The sequence below is a fragment of the Salvelinus alpinus genome, chromosome 2, assembly GCF_045679555.1.
Source record: "Salvelinus alpinus chromosome 2, SLU_Salpinus.1, whole genome shotgun sequence".
In the NCBI taxonomy this organism is placed as follows: domain Eukaryota; kingdom Metazoa; phylum Chordata; class Actinopteri; order Salmoniformes; family Salmonidae; genus Salvelinus; species Salvelinus alpinus.
Window position 1 is genome coordinate 118,498,706 of NC_092087.1, and position 19,279 is coordinate 118,517,984.

Sequence of the window (19,279 nt, forward strand, 5' to 3'; positions counted from 1 at the left end):
GGTAACCTCTAACCCCTGACCTCTAACCCTGGGACTGACTGTACTGGCTACATGCTACTGGTACACTGACCAGGTAACCTCTAACCCCTGACCTCTAACCCTGGGACTGACTGTACTGGCTACATGCTACTGGTACACTGGCCAGGTAACCTCTAACCCCTGACCTCTAACCCTGGGACTGACTGTACTGGCTACATGCTACTGGTACACTGGCCAGGTAACCTCTAACCCCTGACCTTTAACTCTTAACAGTAAAAACCAACCAACAACGTTCAGTCAAGATCACTTTATTGATAACATTCTCCTAACGTTTTAACAACGTTCATGTCCAACATTGGAAAAATCTGCCATCATTTCAAAAACGTTACTCCCGCCCCCATAGTCCCAGTAACCAATCAGAGTGAGCGTTAGGCCACCCAGAGTCTCTCCAGGCAAGTAAACCTAGCTGGTCAGACTACGGAGGCCTGGAGAGGACAGCCTTCTCAAACAGAGGAAAATCGAATAAAGATCCTTAAATCTTAAGGTTTCAACAAACGTCCAGATTACGTCCAGATCGCCCCATTGGCCAGGAAAAGCCCATGTTTAAAAAAAACAAACATTCCAAAACATTTCTGGCAAACATTCAATTCATGTGACAGTAGACATCCAGACAAGGTGAGTTACAGGTCGAGACAGCGATGCACAAATTAAACAGCAGAATTGGACGACTTCTGCGAAAACTAAGAATATGAAGCGAGAGGCTAAACTTATCCTCTGTTTTGGTCCTACAGCTATCACGTTGTATCTGTTTTGGTCCTGCAGCTATCACGTTGTATCTGTTTTGGTCCTACAGCTATCACGTTGTAGCAGAGTGTATCTGTTTTGGTCCTGCAGCTATCACGTTGTAGCAGAGTGTATCTGTTTTGGTCCTGCAGTTATCACGTTGTATCTGTTTTGGTCCTACAGCTATCACGTTGTATCTGTTCTGGTCCTACAGCTATCACGTTGTATCTGTTCTGGTCCTACAGCTATCATGTTGTATCTGTTTTGGTCCTGCAGCTATCACGTTGTATTTGTTTTGGTCCTACAGCTATCACGTTGTATCTGTTCTGGTCCTACAGCTATCATGTTGTATCTGTTTTGGTCCTGCAGCTATCACGTTGTATCTGTTCTGGTCCTGCAGCTATCACGTTGTATCTGTTTTGGTCCTACAGCTATCACGTTGTAGCAGAGTGTATCTGTTTTGGTCCTGCAGCTATCACGTTGTATCTGTTTTGGTCCTACAGCTATCACGTTGTATCAGAGTGTATCCTGTTCTGGTCCTGCAGTTATCACGTTGTATTTGTTTTGGTCCTACAGCTATCACGTTGTATCTGTTTTGGTCCTACAGCTATCACGTTGTATCTGTTTTGGTCCTACAGCTATCACGTTGTATCAGAGTGTATCCTGTTCTGGTCCTGCAGTTATCACGTTGTATTTGTTCTGGTCCTGCAGTTATCACGTTGTATTTGTTTTGGTCCTACAGCTATCACGTTGTATCTGTTTTGGTCCTACAGCTATCACGTTGTATCTGTTTTGGTCCTACAGCTATCACGTTGTATCTGTTTTGGTCCTACAGCTATCACGTTGTAGCAGAGTGTATCTGTTTTGGTCCTGCAGCTATCACGTTGTATTTGTTTTGGTCCTACAGCTATCACGTTGTATCTGTTTTGGTCCTACAGCTATCACGTTGTAGCAGAGTGTATCTGTTTTGGTCCTACAGCTATCACGTTGTATCTGTTTTGGTCCTACAGCTATCACGTTGTAGCAGAGTGTATCTGTTTTGGTCCTACAGCTATCACGTTGTATCTGTTTTGGTCCTACAGCTATCACGTTGTAGCAGAGTGTATCTGTTTTGGTCCTGCAGCTATCACGTTGTATTTGTTTTGGTCCTACAGCTATCACGTTGTATCTGTTTTGGTCCTACAGCTATCACGTTGTATCTGTTTTGGTCCTACAGCTATCACGTTGTAGCAGAGTGTATCTGTTTTGGTCCTACAGCTATCACGTTGTATCTGTTTTGGTCCTACAGCTATCACGTTGTAGCAGAGTGTATCTGTTTTGGTCCTACAGCTATCACGTTGTATCTGTTTTGGTCCTACAGCTATCACGTTGTATCTGTTCTGGTCCTACAGCTATCACGTTGTATCTGTTTTGGTCCTACAGCTATCACGTTGTATCTGTTTTGGTCCTACAGCTATCACGTTGTAGCAGAGTGTATCTGTTTTGGTCCTGCAGCTATCACGTTGTATTTGTTTTGGTCCTACAGCTATCACGTTGTATCTGTTTTGGTCCTACAGCTATCACGTTGTATCTGTTTTGGTCCTGCAGCTATCACGTTGTATCTGTTTTGGTCCTGCAGCTATCACGTTGTATCTGTTCTGGTCCTACAGCTATCACGTTGTATCTGTTCTGGTCCTACAGCTATCACGTTGTATCTGTTTTGGTCCTACAGTTATCACGTTGTATCTGTTCTGGTCCTACAGCTATCACGTTGTATCTGTTCTGGTCCTACAGCTATCACGTTGTATCTGTTCTGGTCCTACAGCTATCACGTTGTATCTGTTTTGGTCCTGCAGCTATCACGTTGTATCTGTTTTGGTCCTGCAGCTATCACGTTGTATCTGTTTTGGTCCTACAGCTATCACGTTGTATCTGTTCTGGTCCTACAGCTATCACGTTGTATCTGTTTTGGTCCTGCAGCTATCACGTTGTAGCAGAGTGTATCTGTTTTGGTCCTACAGCTATCACGTTGTATCTGTTCTGGTCCTACAGCTATCACGTTGTATCTGTTTTGGTCCTGCAGCTATCACGTTGTATCTGTTCTGGTCCTACAGCTATCACGTTGTATCTGTTCTGGTCCTACAGCTATCACGTTGTATCTGTTTTGGTCCTGCAGCTATCACGTTGTATCTGTTCTGGTCCTACAGCTATCACGTTGTATCTGTTTTGGTCCTGCAGCTATCACGTTGTAGCAGAGTGTATCTGTTTTGGTCCTACAGCTATCACGTTGTATCTGTTCTGGTCCTACAGCTATCACGTTGTATCTGTTCTGGTCCTACAGTTATCACGTTGTATCTGTTCTGGTCCTACAGCTATCACGTTGTATCTGTTTTGGTCCTGCAGCTATCACGTTGTATCTGTTCTGGTCCTACAGCTATCACGTTGTATCTGTTTTGGTCCTGCAGCTATCACGTTGTAGCAGAGTGTATCTGTTTTGGTCCTACAGCTATCACGTTGTATCTGTTCTGGTCCTACAGCTATCACGTTGTATCTGTTTTGGTCCTGCAGCTATCACGTTGTAGCAGAGTGTATCTGTTCTGGTCCTACAGCTATCACGTTGTATCTGTTTTGGTCCTGCAGCTATCACGTTGTATCTGTTCTGGTCCTACAGCTATCACGTTGTAGCAGAGTGAATCATGAGCACCTGTGCAGATACCCTGAGTTACTGCATCGTCTTGTATCGTGTTCATCTGCAATATTCTCTGTTCATCCTGCTCCTTGTGGCAACATATCGCCGAGTCTCATTTTCAACATTCACATAACGTTCTTTAAACAATAGAGAAACATCCAGAAAATGTCCAGTCAAGTTATTAATCTGGTCAGAGCAACCAATCAGACACATGATCTGGTCAGAGCAACCAATCAGACACATGATCTGCTAAATGACTTAAATGTAAAATGTAATGATCTGGTCAGAGCAACCAATCAGACACATGATCTGGTCAAAGCAACCAATCAGACACATGATCTGGTCAGAGCAACCAATCAGACACATGATCTGGTCAAAGCAACCAATCAGACACATGATCTGGTCAGAGCAACCAATCAGACACATGATCTGGTCAGAGCAACCAATCAGACACATGATCTGGTCAGAGCAACCAATCAGACACATGATCTGGTCAGAGCAACCAATCAGACACATGATCTGGTCAAAGCAACCAATCAGACACATGATCTGGTCAAAGCAACCAATCAGACACATGATCTGGTCAAAGCAACCAATCAGACACATGATCTGGTCAGAGCAACCAATCAGACACATGATCTGGTCAAAGCAACCAATCAGACACATGATCTGGTCAAAGCAACCAATCAGACACATGATCTGGTCAGAGCAACCAATCAGACACATGATCTGGTCAGAGCAACCAATCAGACAAACATAAAAAACAACATCCAGTTACATTGTCTGTTTAACTTCCTGCTAGCCGTCCCATTGGTCCATACATTAGCCAATCCTAGCCGACCTCTTTGTTGTCAAGCGACGCTTTCGTCTGTGAGGCTATATACCGCCCCCTCAGTAGTTGATTGGTCAGTTTGGAGAAGGACACGCCCATAACTCCTGCCGGATTGGATGCTCGACGAGGGGAGGTGTGGCCAGGGGAAAGTCCCGCCCCTTTGTAGGCAGGGCTGTGTCGTCGTGGCGACCGGCTGGAGCGAGTATCGGAGGGCTGCAGTGATTTGCCCTGCAAGTAGCGATGTCCTCCAATCACAGGGCACGATGCTAGAGGCGAGCGGTGGACACTTCCTGGTTTGACAATGACGACTTTAGTCCTGCCCCTCTGGCGCCCATCACGACCTGGCGACCTGGAGCTCTGAAACAACTAGAGAGTCAGAGAGAGAGGGAGTGTTACAGGTAGACTGAGTCAGAGAGAGAGGGAGTGTTAGTTAGACTGAGTCAGAGAGAGAGGGAGTGTTAGTTAGACTGAGTCAGAGAGAGAGGGAGCGTTACAGGTAGACTGAGTCAGAGAGAGAGGGAGTGTTACAGGTAGACTGAGTCAGAGAGAGAGGGAGTGTTAGTTAGACTGAGTCAGAGAGAGAGGGAGCGTTAGTTAGACTGAGTCAGAGAGAGAGGGAGTGTTAGTTAGACTGAGTCAGAGAGAGAGGGAGCGTTAGTTAGACTGAGTCAGAGAGAGAGGGAGTGTTAGTTAGACTGAGTCAGAGAGAGAGGGAGCGTTACAGTTAGACTGAGTCAGAGAGAGAGGGAGCGTTAGTTAGACTGAGTCAGAGAGAGAGGGAGTGTTAGTTAGACTGAGTCAGAGAGAGAGGGAGTGTTAGTTAGACTGAGTCAGAGAGAGAGGGAGCGTTAGTTAGACTGAGTCAGAGAGAGAGGGAGTGTTAGTTAGACTGAGTCAGAGAGAGAGGGAGTGTTAGTTAGACTGAGTCAGAGAGAGAGGGAGAGTTAGTTAGACTGAGTCAGAGAGAGAGGGAGCGTTACAGACAGACTGAGTCAGAGAGAGAGGGAGTGTTAGTTAGACTGAGTCAGAGAGAGAGGGAGCGTTAGTTAGACTGAGTCAGAGAGAGGGAGCGTTAGTTAGACTGAGTCAGAGAGAGAGGGAGTGTTAGTTAGACTGAGTCAGAGAGAGAGGGAGCGTTAGTTAGACTGAGTCAGAGAGAGAGGGAGCGTTAGTTAGACTGAGTCAGAGAGAGAGGGAGAGTTACAGACAGACTGAGTCAGAGAGAGAGGGAGCGTTAGTTAGACTGAGTCAGAGAGAGAGGGAGTGTTACAGACAGACTGAGTCAGAGAGAGAGGGAGCGTTAGTTAGACTGAGTCAGAGAGAGAGGGAGTGTTACAGACAGACTGAGTCAGAGAGAGAGGGAGCGTTACAGACAGACTGAGTCAGAGAGAGAGGGAGTGTTTGTTAGACTGAGTCAGAGAGAGAGGGAGCGTTACAGACAGACTGAGTCAGAGAGAGAGGGAGTGTTACAGACAGACTGAGTCAGAGAGAGAGGGAGCGTTACAGGCAGACTGAGTCAGAGGGAGTGTTAGTTAGACTGAGTCAGAGAGAGAGGGAGCGTTACAGGTAGACTGAGTCAGAGAGAGAGGAAGTGTTACAGGTAGACTGAGTCAGAGAGAGAGGGAGTGTTAGTTAGACTGAGTCAGAGAGAGAGGGAGTGTTAGTTAGACTGAGTCAGAGAGAGAGGGAGCGTTAGTTAGACTGAGTCAGAGAGAGAGGGAGTGTTAGTTAGACTGAGTCAGAGAGAGAGGGAGCGTTACAGTTAGACTGAGTCAGAGAGAGAGGGAGCGTTAGTTAGACTGAGTCAGAGAGAGAGGGAGTGTTAGTTAGACTGAGTCAGAGAGAGAGGGAGTGTTAGTTAGACTGAGTCAGAGAGAGAGGGAGCGTTAGTTAGACTGAGTCAGAGAGAGAGGGAGTGTTACAGACAGACTGAGTCAGAGAGAGAGGGAGCGTTAGTTAGACTGAGTCAGAGAGAGAGGGAGCGTTACAGACAGACTGAGTCAGAGAGAGAGGGAGTGTTAGTTAGACTGAGTCAGAGAGAGAGGGAGTGTTAGTTAGACTGAGTCAGAGAGAGAGGGAGCGTTAGTTAGACTGAGTCAGAGAGAGAGGGAGAGTTAGACTGAGTCAGAGAGAGCGGGAGCGTTACAGACAGACTGAGTCAGAGAGAGAGGGAGTGTTAGTTAGACTGAGTCAGAGAGAGAGGGAGAGTTAGACTGAGTCAGAGAGAGAGGGAGTGTCAGTTAGACTGAGTCAGAGAGAGGGAGCATTACAGACAGACTGAGTCAGAGAGAGAGGGAGTGTTAGTTAGACTGAGTCAGAGAGAGAGGGAGTGTCAGTTAGACTGAGTCAGAGAGAGGGAGCGTTACAGACAGACTGAGTCAGAGAGAGAGGGAGTGTTAGTTAGACTGAGTCAGAGAGAGAGGGAGCGTTACAGGTAGACTGAGTCAGAGAGAGAGTTAGACTGAGTCAGAGAGAGAGGGAGTGTTAGTTAGACTGAGTCAGAGAGAGAGGGAGCGTTACAGGTAGACTGAGTCAGAGAGAGAGGGAGTGTTAGTTAGACTGAGTCAGAGAGAGAGGGAGTGTTACAGACAGACTGAGTCAGAGAGAGAGGGAGTGTTAGTTAGACTGAGTCAGAGAGAGAGGGAGCGTTACAGGTAGACTGAGTCAGAGAGAGAGGGAGTGTTAGTTAGACTGAGTCAGAGAGAGAGGGAGTGTTAGTTAGACTGAGTCAGAGAGAGAGGGAGCGTTACAGGTAGACTGAGTCAGAGAGAGAGGGAGTGTTAAGGGTAGACTGAGTCAGAGAGAGAGGGAGTGTTAGTTAGACTGAGTCAGAGAGAGAGGGAGTGTTAGTTAGACTGAGTCAGAGAGAGAGGGAGAGTTAGTTAGACTGAGTCAGAGAGAGAGGGAGCGTTACAGACAGACTGAGTCAGAGAGAGAGGGAGTGTTAGTTAGACTGAGTCAGAGAGAGAGGGAGCGTTAGTTAGACTGAGTCAGAGAGAGGGAGCGTTAGTTAGACTGAGTCAGAGAGAGAGGGAGCGTTAGTTAGACTGAGTCAGAGAGAGAGGGAGTGTTAGTTAGACTGAGTCAGAGAGAGAGGGAGCGTTAGTTAGACTGAGTCAGAGAGAGAGGGAGTGTTACAGACAGACTGAGTCAGAGAGAGAGGGAGCGTTACAGACAGACTGAGTCAGAGAGAGAGGGAGTGTTTGTTAGACTGAGTCAGAGAGAGAGGGAGCGTTACAGACAGACTGAGTCAGAGAGAGAGGGAGTGTTACAGACAGACTGAGTCAGAGAGAGAGGGAGCGTTACAGGCAGACTGAGTCAGAGAGAGAGGGAGTGTTAGTTAGACTGAGTCAGAGAGAGAGGGAGCGTTACAGGTAGACTGAGTCAGAGAGAGAGGAAGTGTTACAGGTAGACTGAGTCAGAGAGAGAGGGAGTGTTAGTTAGACTGAGTCAGAATGAGAGGGAGTGTAAGTTAGACTGAGTCAGAGAGAGAGGGAGTGTTAGTTAGACTGAGTCAGAGAGAGAGGGAGCGTTAGTTAGACTGAGTCAGAGAGAGAGGGAGCGTTACAGACAGACTGAGTCAGAGAGAGAGGGAGCATTACAGTTAGACTGAGTCAGAGAGAGAGGGAGCGTTAGTTAGACTGAGTCAGAGAGAGAGGGAGCGTTAGTTAGACTGAGTCAGAGAGAGAGGGAGTGTTAGTTAGACTGAGTCAGAGAGAGAGGGAGTGTTAGTTAGACTGAGTCAGAGAGAGAGGGAGTGTTAGTTAGACTGAGTCAGAGAGAGAGGGAGTGTTAGTTAGACTGAGTCAGAGAGAGAGGGAGTGTTACAGACAGACTGAGTCAGAGAGAGAGGGAGTGTTAGTTAGACTGAGTCAGAGAGAGAAGGAGTGTTACAGACAGACTGAGTCAGAGAGAGAGGGAGCGTTAGTTAGACTGAGTCAGAGAGAGAGGGAGTGTTAGTTAGACTGAGTCAGAGAGAGAGGCAGTGTTAGTTAGACTGAGTCAGAGAGAGAGGGAGCGTTAGTTAGACTGAGTCAGAGAGAGGGAGCGTTACAGACAGACTGAGTCAGAGAGAGAGGGAGTGTTAGTTAGACTGAGTCAGAGAGAGAGGGAGCGTTACAGGTAGACTGAGTCAGAGAGAGAGTTAGACTGAGTCAGAGAGAGAGGGAGTGTTAGTTAGACTGAGTCAGAGAGAGAGGGAGTGTTAGTTAGACTGAGTCAGAGAGAGAGGGAGCATTACAGACAGACTGAGTCAGAGAGAGAGGGAGTGTTAGTTAGACTGAGTCAGAGAGAGAGGGAGTGTTACAGACAGACTGAGTCAGAGAGAGAGGGAGTGTTAGTTAGACTGAGTCAGAGAGAGAGGGAGCGTTACAGGTAGACTGAGTCAGAGAGAGAGAGGGAGTGTTAGTTAGACTGAGTCAGAGAGAGAGGGAGTGTTAGTTAGACTGAGTCAGAGAGAGAGGGAGTGTTACAGGTAGACTGAGTCAGAGAGAGAGGGAGTGTTAGTTAGACTGAGTCAGAGAGAGAGGGAGTGTTAGTTAGACTGAGTCAGAGAGAGAGGGAGTGTTAGTTAGACTGAGTCAGAGAGAGAGGGAGAGTTAGTTAGACTGAGTCAGAGAGAGAGGGAGCGTTACAGACAGACTGAGTCAGAGAGAGAGGGAGTGTTAGTTAGACTGAGTCAGAGAGAGAGGGAGCGTTAGTTAGACTGAGTCAGAGAGAGGGAGCGTTAGTTAGACTGAGTCAGAGAGAGAGGGAGCGTTAGTTAGACTGAGTCAGAGAGAGAGGGAGTGTTAGTTAGACTGAGTCAGAGAGAGAGGGAGCGTTAGTTAGACTGAGTCAGAGAGAGAGGGAGCGTTAGTTAGACTGAGTCAGAGAGAGAGGGAGTGTTACAGACAGACTGAGTCAGAGAGAGAGGGAGCGTTACAGACAGACTGAGTCAGAGAGAGAGGGAGTGTTTGTTAGACTGAGTCAGAGAGAGAGGGAGCGTTACAGACATACTGAGTCAGAGAGAGAGGGAGTGTTACAGACAGACTGAGTCAGAGAGAGAGGGAGCGTTACAGGCAGACTGAGTCAGAGAGAGAGGGAGTGTTAGTTAGACTGAGTCAGAGAGAGAGGGAGCGTTACAGGTAGACTGAGTCAGAGAGAGAGGAAGTGTTACAGGTAGACTGAGTCAGAGAGAGAGGGAGTGTTAGTTAGACTGAGTCAGAGAGAGAGGGAGTGTTAGTTAGACTGAGTCAGAGAGAGAGGGAGCGTTAGTTAGACTGAGTCAGAGAGAGAGGGAGTGTTAGTTAGACTGAGTCAGAGAGAGAGGGAGCGTTACAGTTAGACTGAGTCAGAGAGAGAGGGAGCGTTAGTTAGACTGAGTCAGAGAGAGAGGGAGTGTTAGTTAGACTGAGTCAGAGAGAGAGGGAGTGTTAGTTAGACTGAGTCAGAGAGAGAGGGAGTGTTAGTTAGACTGAGTCAGAGAGAGAGGGAGTGTTACAGACAGACTGAGTCAGAGAGAGAGGGAGCGTTAGTTAGACTGAGTCAGAGAGAGAGGGAGCGTTACAGACAGACTGAGTCAGAGAGAGAGGGAGTGTTAGTTAGACTGAGTCAGAGAGAGAGGGAGTGTTAGTTAGACTGAGTCAGAGAGAGAGGGAGCGTTAGTTAGACTGAGTCAGAGAGAGAGGGAGAGTTAGACTGAGTCAGAGAGAGAGGGAGTGTCAGTTAGACTGAGTCAGAGAGAGGGAGCATTACAGACAGACTGAGTCAGAGAGAGAGGGAGTGTTAGTTAGACTGAGTCAGAGAGAGAGGGAGTGTCAGTTAGACTGAGTCAGAGAGAGGGAGCGTTACAGACAGACTGAGTCAGAGAGAGAGGGAGTGTTAGTTAGACTGAGTCAGAGAGAGAGGGAGCATTACAGACAGACTGAGTCAGAGAGAGAGGGAGTGTTAGTTAGACTGAGTCAGAGAGAGAGGGAGTGTTACAGACAGACTGAGTCAGAGAGAGAGGGAGTGTTAGTTAGACTGAGTCAGAGAGAGAGGGAGCGTTACAGTTAGACTGAGTCAGAGAGAGAGGGAGCGTTACAGGTAGACTGAGTCAGAGAGAGAGGGAGTGTTAGTTAGACTGAGTCAGAGAGAGAGGGAGTGTTAGTTAGACTGAGTCAGAGAGAGAGGGAGCGTTACAGGTAGACTGAGTCAGAGAGAGAGGGAGTGTTACAGGTAGACTGAGTCAGAGAGAGAGGGAGTGTTAGTTAGACTGAGTCAGAGAGAGAGGGAGTGTTAGTTAGACTGAGTCAGAGAGAGAGGGAGTGTTAGTTAGATTGAGTCAGAGAGAGAGGGAGAGTTAGTTAGACTGAGTCAGAGAGAGAGGGAGCGTTACAGACAGACTGTGTCAGAGAGAGAGGGAGCGTTACAGACAGACTGAGTCAGAGAGAGAGGGAGTGTTAGTTAGACTGAGTCAGAGAGAGAGGGAGCGTTAGTTAGACTGAGTCAGAGAGAGGGAGCGTTAGTTAGACTGAGTCAGAGAGAGAGGGAGCGTTACAGACAGACTGAGTCAGAGAGAGAGGGAGCGTTACAGACAGACTGAGTCAGAGAGAGAGGGAGTGTTTGTTAGACTGAGTCAGAGAGAGAGGGAGCGTTACAGACAGACTGAGTCAGAGAGAGAGGGAGTGTTACAGACAGACTGAGTCAGAGAGAGAGGGAGCGTTACAGGCAGACTGAGTCAGAGAGAGAGGGAGTGTTAGTTAGACTGAGTCAGAGAGAGAGGGAGCGTTACAGGTAGACTGAGTCAGAGAGAGAGGAAGTGTTACAGGTAGACTGAGTCAGAGAGAGAGGGAGTGTTAGTTAGACTGAGTCAGAGAGAGAGGGAGCGTTACAGTTAGACTGAGTCAGAGAGAGAGGGAGCGTTAGTTAGACTGAGTCAGAGAGAGAGGGAGCGTTAGTTAGACTGAGTCAGAGAGAGAGGGAGTGTTAGTTAGACTGAGTCAGAGAGAGAGGGAGCGTTAGTTAGACTGAGTCAGAGAGAGAAGGAGTGTTACAGACAGACTGAGTCAGAGAGAGAGGGAGCGTTAGTTAGACTGAGTCAGAGAGAGAGGGAGCGTTACAGACAGACTGAGTCAGAGAGAGAGGGAGTGTTAGTTAGACTGAGTCAGAGAGAGAGGGAGTGTTAGACTGAGTCAGAGAGAGAGGGAGCGTTAGTTAGACTGAGTCAGAGAGAGAGGGAGCGTTACAGACAGACTGAGTCAGAGAGAGAGGGAGCGTTAGTTAGACTGAGTCAGAGAGAGAGGGAGTGTCAGTTAGACTGAGTCAGAGAGAGGGAGCGTTACAGACAGACTGAGTCAGAGAGAGAGGGAGCGTTAGTTAGACTGAGTCAGAGAGAGGGAGCGTTACAGACAGACTGAGTCAGAGAGAGAGGGAGTGTTAGTTAGACTGAGTCAGAGAGAGAGGGAGCGTTAGTTAGACTGAGTCAGAGAGAGAGGGAGTGTTACAGACAGACTGAGTCAGAGAGAGAGGGAGTGTTAGTTAGACTGAGTCAGAGAGAGAGGGAGTGTTACAGACAGACTGAGTCAGAGAGAGAGGGAGTGTTAGTTAGACTGAGTCAGAGAGAGAGGGAGCGTTACAGGTAGACTGAGTCAGAGAGAGAGGGAGCGTTACAGACAGACTGAGTCAGAGAGAGAGGGAGTGTTAGTTAGACTGAGTCAGAGAGAGAGGGAGCGTTACAGGTAGACTGAGTCAGAGAGAGAGGGAGTGTTAGTTAGACTGAGTCAGAGAGAGAGGGAGTGTTACAGACAGACTGAGTCAGAGAGAGAGGGAGCGTTACAGACAGACTGAGTCAGAGAGAGAGGGAGTGTTACAGGCAGACTGAGTCAGAGAGAGAGGGAGCGTTAGTTAGACTGAGTCAGAGAGAGAGGGAGTGTTAGTTAGACTGAGTCAGAGTTAGAACAGGATGCAGTACAGTACAGTAACAATAACCCCAGTACAATATAGTAACTGACTACAGTTAGATCTACATACTAACACACTGCCCTAACCCATACTGCCTGACTACAGTTAGATCTACATACTAACACACTGCCCTGACCCATACTGCCTGACTACAGTTAGATCTACATACTAACACACTGCCCTGACCCATACTGCCTGACTACAGTTAGATCTACATACTAACACACTGCCCTGACCCATACTGCCTGACTACAGTTAGATCTACATACTAACACACTGCCCTGACCCATACTGCCTGACTACAGTTAGATCTACATACTAACACACTGCCCTGACCCATACTGCCTGACTACAGTTAGATCTACATACTAACACACTGCCCTAACCCATACTGCCTGACTACAGTTAGATCTACATACTAACACACTGCCCTAACCCATACTGTCTGACTACAGTTAGATCTACATACTAACACACTGCCCTGACCCATACTGCCTGACTACAGTTAGATCTACATACTAACACACTGCCCTGACCCATACTGCCTGACTACAGTTAGATCTACATACTAACACACTGCCCTGACCCATACTGCCTGACTACAGTTAGATCTACATACTAACACACTGCCCTAACCCTGACCCATACTGCCTGACTACAGTTAGATATACATACTAACACACTGCCCTGACCCATACTGTCTGACTACAGTTAGATCTACATACTAACACACTGCCCTGACCCATACTGCCTGACTACAGTTAGATCTACATACTAACACACTGCCCTGACCCTGACCCATACTGCCTGACTACAGTTAGATCTACATACTAACACACTGCCCTGACCCATACTGCCCTGACTACAGTTAGATCTACATACTAACACACTGCCCTGACCCATACTGTCTGACTACAGTTAGATCTACATACTAACACACTACCCTGACCCTGACCCATACTGCCTGACTACAGTTAGATCTACATACTAACACACTGCCCTGACCCATACTGCCTGACTACAGTTAGATCTACATACTAACACACTGCCCTGACCCTGACCCATACTGCCTGACTACAGTTAGATCTACATACTAACACACTGCCCTGACCCATACTGTCTGACTACAGTTAGATCTACATACTAACACACTGCCCTAACCCATACTGCCTGACTACAGTTAGATCTACATACTAACACACTGCCCTGACCCATACTGCCTGACTACAGTTAGATCTACATACTAACACACTGCCCTGACCCTGACCCATACTGCCTGACTACAGTTAGATCTACATACTAACACACTGCCCTGACCCTGACCCATACTGCCTGACTACAGTTAGATCTACATACTAACACACTGCCCTGACCCTGACCCATACTGCCTGACTACAGTTAGATCTACATACTAACACACTGCCCTGACCCATACTGCCTGACTACAGTTAGATCTACATACTAACACACTGCCCTGACCCATACTGTCTGTCTACAGTTAGATCTACATACTAACACACTGCCCTAACCCATACTGCCTGACTACAGTTAGATCTACATACTAACACACTGCCCTGACCCATACTGCCTGACTACAGTTAGATCTACATACTAACACACTGCCCTGACCCATACTGTCTGACTACAGTTAGATCTACATACTAACACACTGCCCTGACCCATACTGCCTGACAACAGTTAGATCTACATACTAACACACTGCCCTGACCCATACTGTCTGACTACAGTTAGATCTACATACTAACACACTGCCCTGACCCATACTGTCTGACTACAGTTAGATCTACATACTAACACACTGCCCTGACCCTGACCCATACTGCCTGACTACAGTTAGATCTACATACTAACACACTGCCCTGACCCTGACCCATACTGCCTGACTACAGTTAGATCTACATACTAACACACTGCCCTGACCCATACTGCCTGACTACAGTTAGATCTACATACTAACACACTGCCCTGACCCATACTGTCTGTCTACAGTTAGATCTACATACTAACACACTGCCCTAACCCATACTGCCTGACTACAGTTAGATCTACATACTAACACACTGCCCTGACCCATACTGCCTGACTACAGTTAGATCTACATACTAACACACTGCCCTGACCCATACTGTCTGACTACAGTTAGATCTACATACTAACACACTGCCCTGACCCATACTGCCTGACAACAGTTAGATCTACATACTAACACACTGCCCTGACCCATACTGTCTGACTACAGTTAGATCTACATACTAACACACTGCCCTGACCCATACTGTCTGACTACAGTTAGATCTACATACAAACACACTACCCTGACCCATACTGTCTGACTACAGTTAGATCTACATACTAACACACTGCCCTGACCCATACTGTCTGACTACAGTTAGATCTACATACTAACACACTGCCCTGACCCTGACCCATACTGTCTGACTACAGTTAGATCTACATACTAACACACTGCCCTGACCCTGACCCATACTGTCTGACTACAGTTAGATCTACATACTAACACACTGCCCTGACCCTGACCCATACTGTCTGACTACAGTTAGATCTACATACTAACACACTGCCCTGACCCTGACCCATACTGTCTGACTACAGTTAGATCTACATACTAACACACTACCCTGACCCTGACCCATACTGCCTGACTACAGTTAGATCTACATACTAACACACTGCCCTGACCCTGACCCATACTGTCTGACTACAGTTAGATCTACATACTAACACACTGCCCTGACCCATACTGCCTGACTACAGTTAGATCTACATACTAACACACTGCCCTGACCCTGACCCATACTGCCTGACTACAGTTAGATCTACATACTAACACACTACCCTGACCCTGACCCATACTGTCTGACTACAGTTAGATCTACATACTAACACACTGCCCTGACCCATACTGTCTGACTACAGTTAGATCTACATACTAACACACTACCCTGACCCTGACCCATACTGTCTGACTACAGTTAGATCTACATACTAACACACTGCCCTGACCCATACTGTCTGACTACAGTTAGATATACATACTAACACACTGCCCTGACCCATACTCCCTGACTACAGTTAGATCTACATACTAACACACTGCCCTGACCCATACTGTCTGACTACAGTTAGATCTACATACTAACACACTGCCCTGACCCTGACCCATACTGCCTGACTACAGTTAGATCTACATACTAACACACTGCCCTGATCCTGACCCATACTGCCTGACTACAGTTAGATCTACATACTAACACACTGCCCTGACCCATACTGCCTGACTACAGTTAGATCTACATACTAACACACTGCCCTGACCCATACTGCCTGACTACAGTTAGATCTACATACTAACACACTGCCCTGACCCATACTGTCTGACTACAGTTAGATCTACATACTAACACACTGCCCTGACCCATACTGCCTGACTACAGTTAGATCTACATACTAACACACTGCCCTGACCCATACTACCTGACTACAGTTAGATCTACATACTAACACACTGCCCTGACCCATACTGCCTGACTACAGTTAGATCTACATACTAACACACTGCCCTGACCCTAACCCATACTGCCTGACTACAGTTAGATCTACATACTAACACACTGCCCTGACCCTAACCCATACTGCCTGACTACAGTTAGATCTACATACTAACACACTGCCCTGACCCATACTGCCTGACTACAGTTAGATCTACATACTAACACACTGCCCTGACCCATACTGCCTGACTACAGTTAGATCTACATACTAACACACTGCCCTGACCCATACTGCCTGACTACAGTTAGATCTACATACTAACACACTGCCCTGACCCATACTGCCTGACTACAGTTAGATCTACATACTAACACACTGCCCTAACCCATACTGCCTGACTACAGTTAGATCTACATACTAACACACTGCCCTGACCCATACTGCCTGACTACAGTTAGATCTACATACTAACACACTGCCCTGACCCATACTGCCTGACTACAGTTAGATCTACATACTAACACACTGCCCTGACCCATACTGCCTGACTACAGTTAGATCTACATACTAACACACTGCCCTGACCCATACTGCCTGACTACAGTTAGATCTACATACTAACACACTGCCCTGACCCATACTGCCTGACTACAGTTAGATCTACATACTAACACACTGCCCTAACCCATACTGCCTGACTACAGTTAGATCTACATACTAACACACTGCCCTGACCCATACTGCCTGACTACAGTTAGATCTACATACTAACACACTGCCCTAACCCATACTGCCTCACTACAGTTAGATCTACATACTAACTCCCCTGACCCATACTGTCTGACTACAGTTAGATCTACATACTAACACACTGCCCTGACCCATACTGCCTGACTACAGTTAGATCTACATACTAACACACTGCCCTGACCCATACTGCCTGACTACAGTTAGATCTACATACTAACACACTGCCCTGACCCATACTGTCTGACTACAGTTAGATCTACATACTAACACACTGCCCTGACCCATACTGTCTGACTACAGTTAGATCTACATACTAACACACTGCCCTGACCCATACTGCCTGACTACAGTTAGATCTACATACTAACACACTGCCCTGACCCATACTGCCTGACTACAGTTAGATCTACATACTAACACACTGCCCTGACCCTGACCCATACTGCCTGACTACAGTTAGATCTACATACTAACACACTGCCCTGACCCTGACCCATACTGCCTGACTACAGTTAGATCTACATACTAACACACTGCCCTGACCCATACTGCCTGACTACAGTTAGATCTACATACTAACACACTGCCCTGACCCTGACCCATACTGCCTGACTACAGTTAGATCTACATACTAACACACTGCCCTGACCCATACTGCCTGACTACAGTTAGATCTACATACTAACACACTGCCCTGACCCTGACCCATACTGCCTGACTACAGTTAGATCTACATACTAACACACTGCCCTGACCCTGACCCATACTGCCTGACTACAGTTAGATCTACATACTAACACACTGCCCTGACCCATACTGCCTGACTACAGTTAGATCTACATACTAACACACTGCCCTGACCCATACTGTCTGACTACAGTTAGATCTACATACTAACACACTGCCCTGACCCATACTGCCTGACTACAGTTAGATCTACATACTAACACACTACCCTGACCCTGACCCATACTGCCTGACTACAGTTAGATCTACATACTAACACACTGCCCTGACCCATACTGCCTGACTACAGTTAGATCTACATACTAACACACTGCCCTGACCCATACTGTCTGACTACAGTTAGATCTACATACTAACACACTGCCCTAACCCATACTGCCTGACTACAGTTAGATCTACATACTAACACACTGCCCTGACCCTAACCCATACTGCCTGACTACAGTTAGATCTACATACTAACACACTGCCCTGACCCATACTGCCTGACTACAGTTAGATCTACATACTAACACACTGCCCTGACCCATACTGTCTGACTACAGTTAGATCTACATACTAACACACTGCCCTGACCCTGACCCATACTGCCTGACTACAGTTAGATCTACATACTAACACACTGCCCTGACCCATACTGCCTGACTACAGTTAGATCTACATACTAACACACTGCCCTGACCCATACTGCCTGACTACAGTTAGATCTACATACTAACACACTGCCCTGACCCATACTGTCTGACTACAGTTAGATCTACATACTAACACACTGCCCTGACCCTGACCCATACTGCCTGACTACAGTTAGATCTACATACTAACACACTGCCCTGACCCTGACCCATACTGCCTGACTACAGTTAGATCTACATACTAACACACTGCCCTGACCCATACTGCCTGACTACAGTTAGATCTACATACTAACACACTGCCCTGACCCATACTGCCTGACTACAGTTAGATCTACATACTAACACACTGCCCTGACCCATACTGCCTGACTACAGTTAGATCTACATACTAACACACTGCCCTGACCCATACTGCCTGACTACAGTTAGATCTACATACTAACACACTGCCCTAACCCATACTGCCTGACTACAGTTAGATCTGACTAGTGTCTCCGTTCAGTAAACGTCCAGCCATTAGACAGTTCTATTGGTCATGAAGACACTCTTTATGTTCCCTTGACTCATTGTCTCATACATTTGTGTGTGTATGTGTGTGTGTGTGTGTGTGTGTGTGTGTGTGTGTGTGCGTGTAGGTGATCGTGCAGAGGTCCCTGTCAGCTAAGAACCTGTCTCATGCCAAAGGAGCTTCTATCCTGGCGTCCTACCTCAAGATGTTACCGTTTATATTCATCATACTTCCAGGCATGATCAGCAGAGCTCTGTACCCAGGTAACACCCAGCCCTCTGAGTCTGTACCCAGGTAACACCCAGCCCTCTGAGTCTGTACCCAGGTAACACCCAGCCCTCTGAGTCTGTACCCAGGTAACACCCAGCCCTCTGAGTCTGTACCCAGGTAACACCCTGCCCTCTGAGTCTGTACCCAGGTAACACCCAGCCCTCTGAGTCTGTACCCAGGTAACACCCTGCCCTCTGAGTCTGTACCCAGGTAACACCCAGCCCTCTGAGCCTGTACCCAGGTAACACACGGCCCTCTGAGTCTGTACCAGGTAACACCCAGGTAACACCCAGCCCTCTGAGTCTGTACCCAGGTAGCACCCGGCCCTCTGAGTCTGTACCCAGGTAACACCCAGCCCTCTGAGTCTGTACCAGGTAACACCCAGGTAAAACCCAGCCCTCTGAGTCTGTACCCAGGTAACACCCAGCCCTCTGAGTCTGTACCAGGTAACACCCAGGTAACACCCAGCCCTCTGAGTCTGTACCCAGGTAACACCCAGCCCTCTGAGTCTGTACCCAGGTAACACCCTGCCCTCTGAGTCTGTACCCAGGTAACACCCAGCCCTCTGAGTCTGTACCCAGGTAACACCCAGCCCTCTGAGTCTGTACCCAGGTAACACCCAGGTAACACCCAGCCCTCTGAGTCTG

The 19,279-nt window shown here is 47.4% G+C and overlaps 1 protein-coding gene across 1 annotated transcript in view; it reads right to left on the reverse strand.

Annotated features, from left to right (window-relative positions):
* Nucleotides 1-271: 271 nt before the first annotated feature.
* The window catches only part of LOC139568461 (protein FAM83G-like), a 49,660-nt gene continuing 30,652 nt past the window's right edge, over nt 272-19,279 (reverse strand). The window contains exon 6 of the mRNA XM_071390290.1: nt 272-4,628. Within this exon, the coding sequence (XP_071246391.1) occupies nt 4,263-4,628 (366 nt within the window). The 3' untranslated portion in view covers nt 272-4,262. The remainder of the gene's footprint in view (nt 4,629-19,279) is intronic.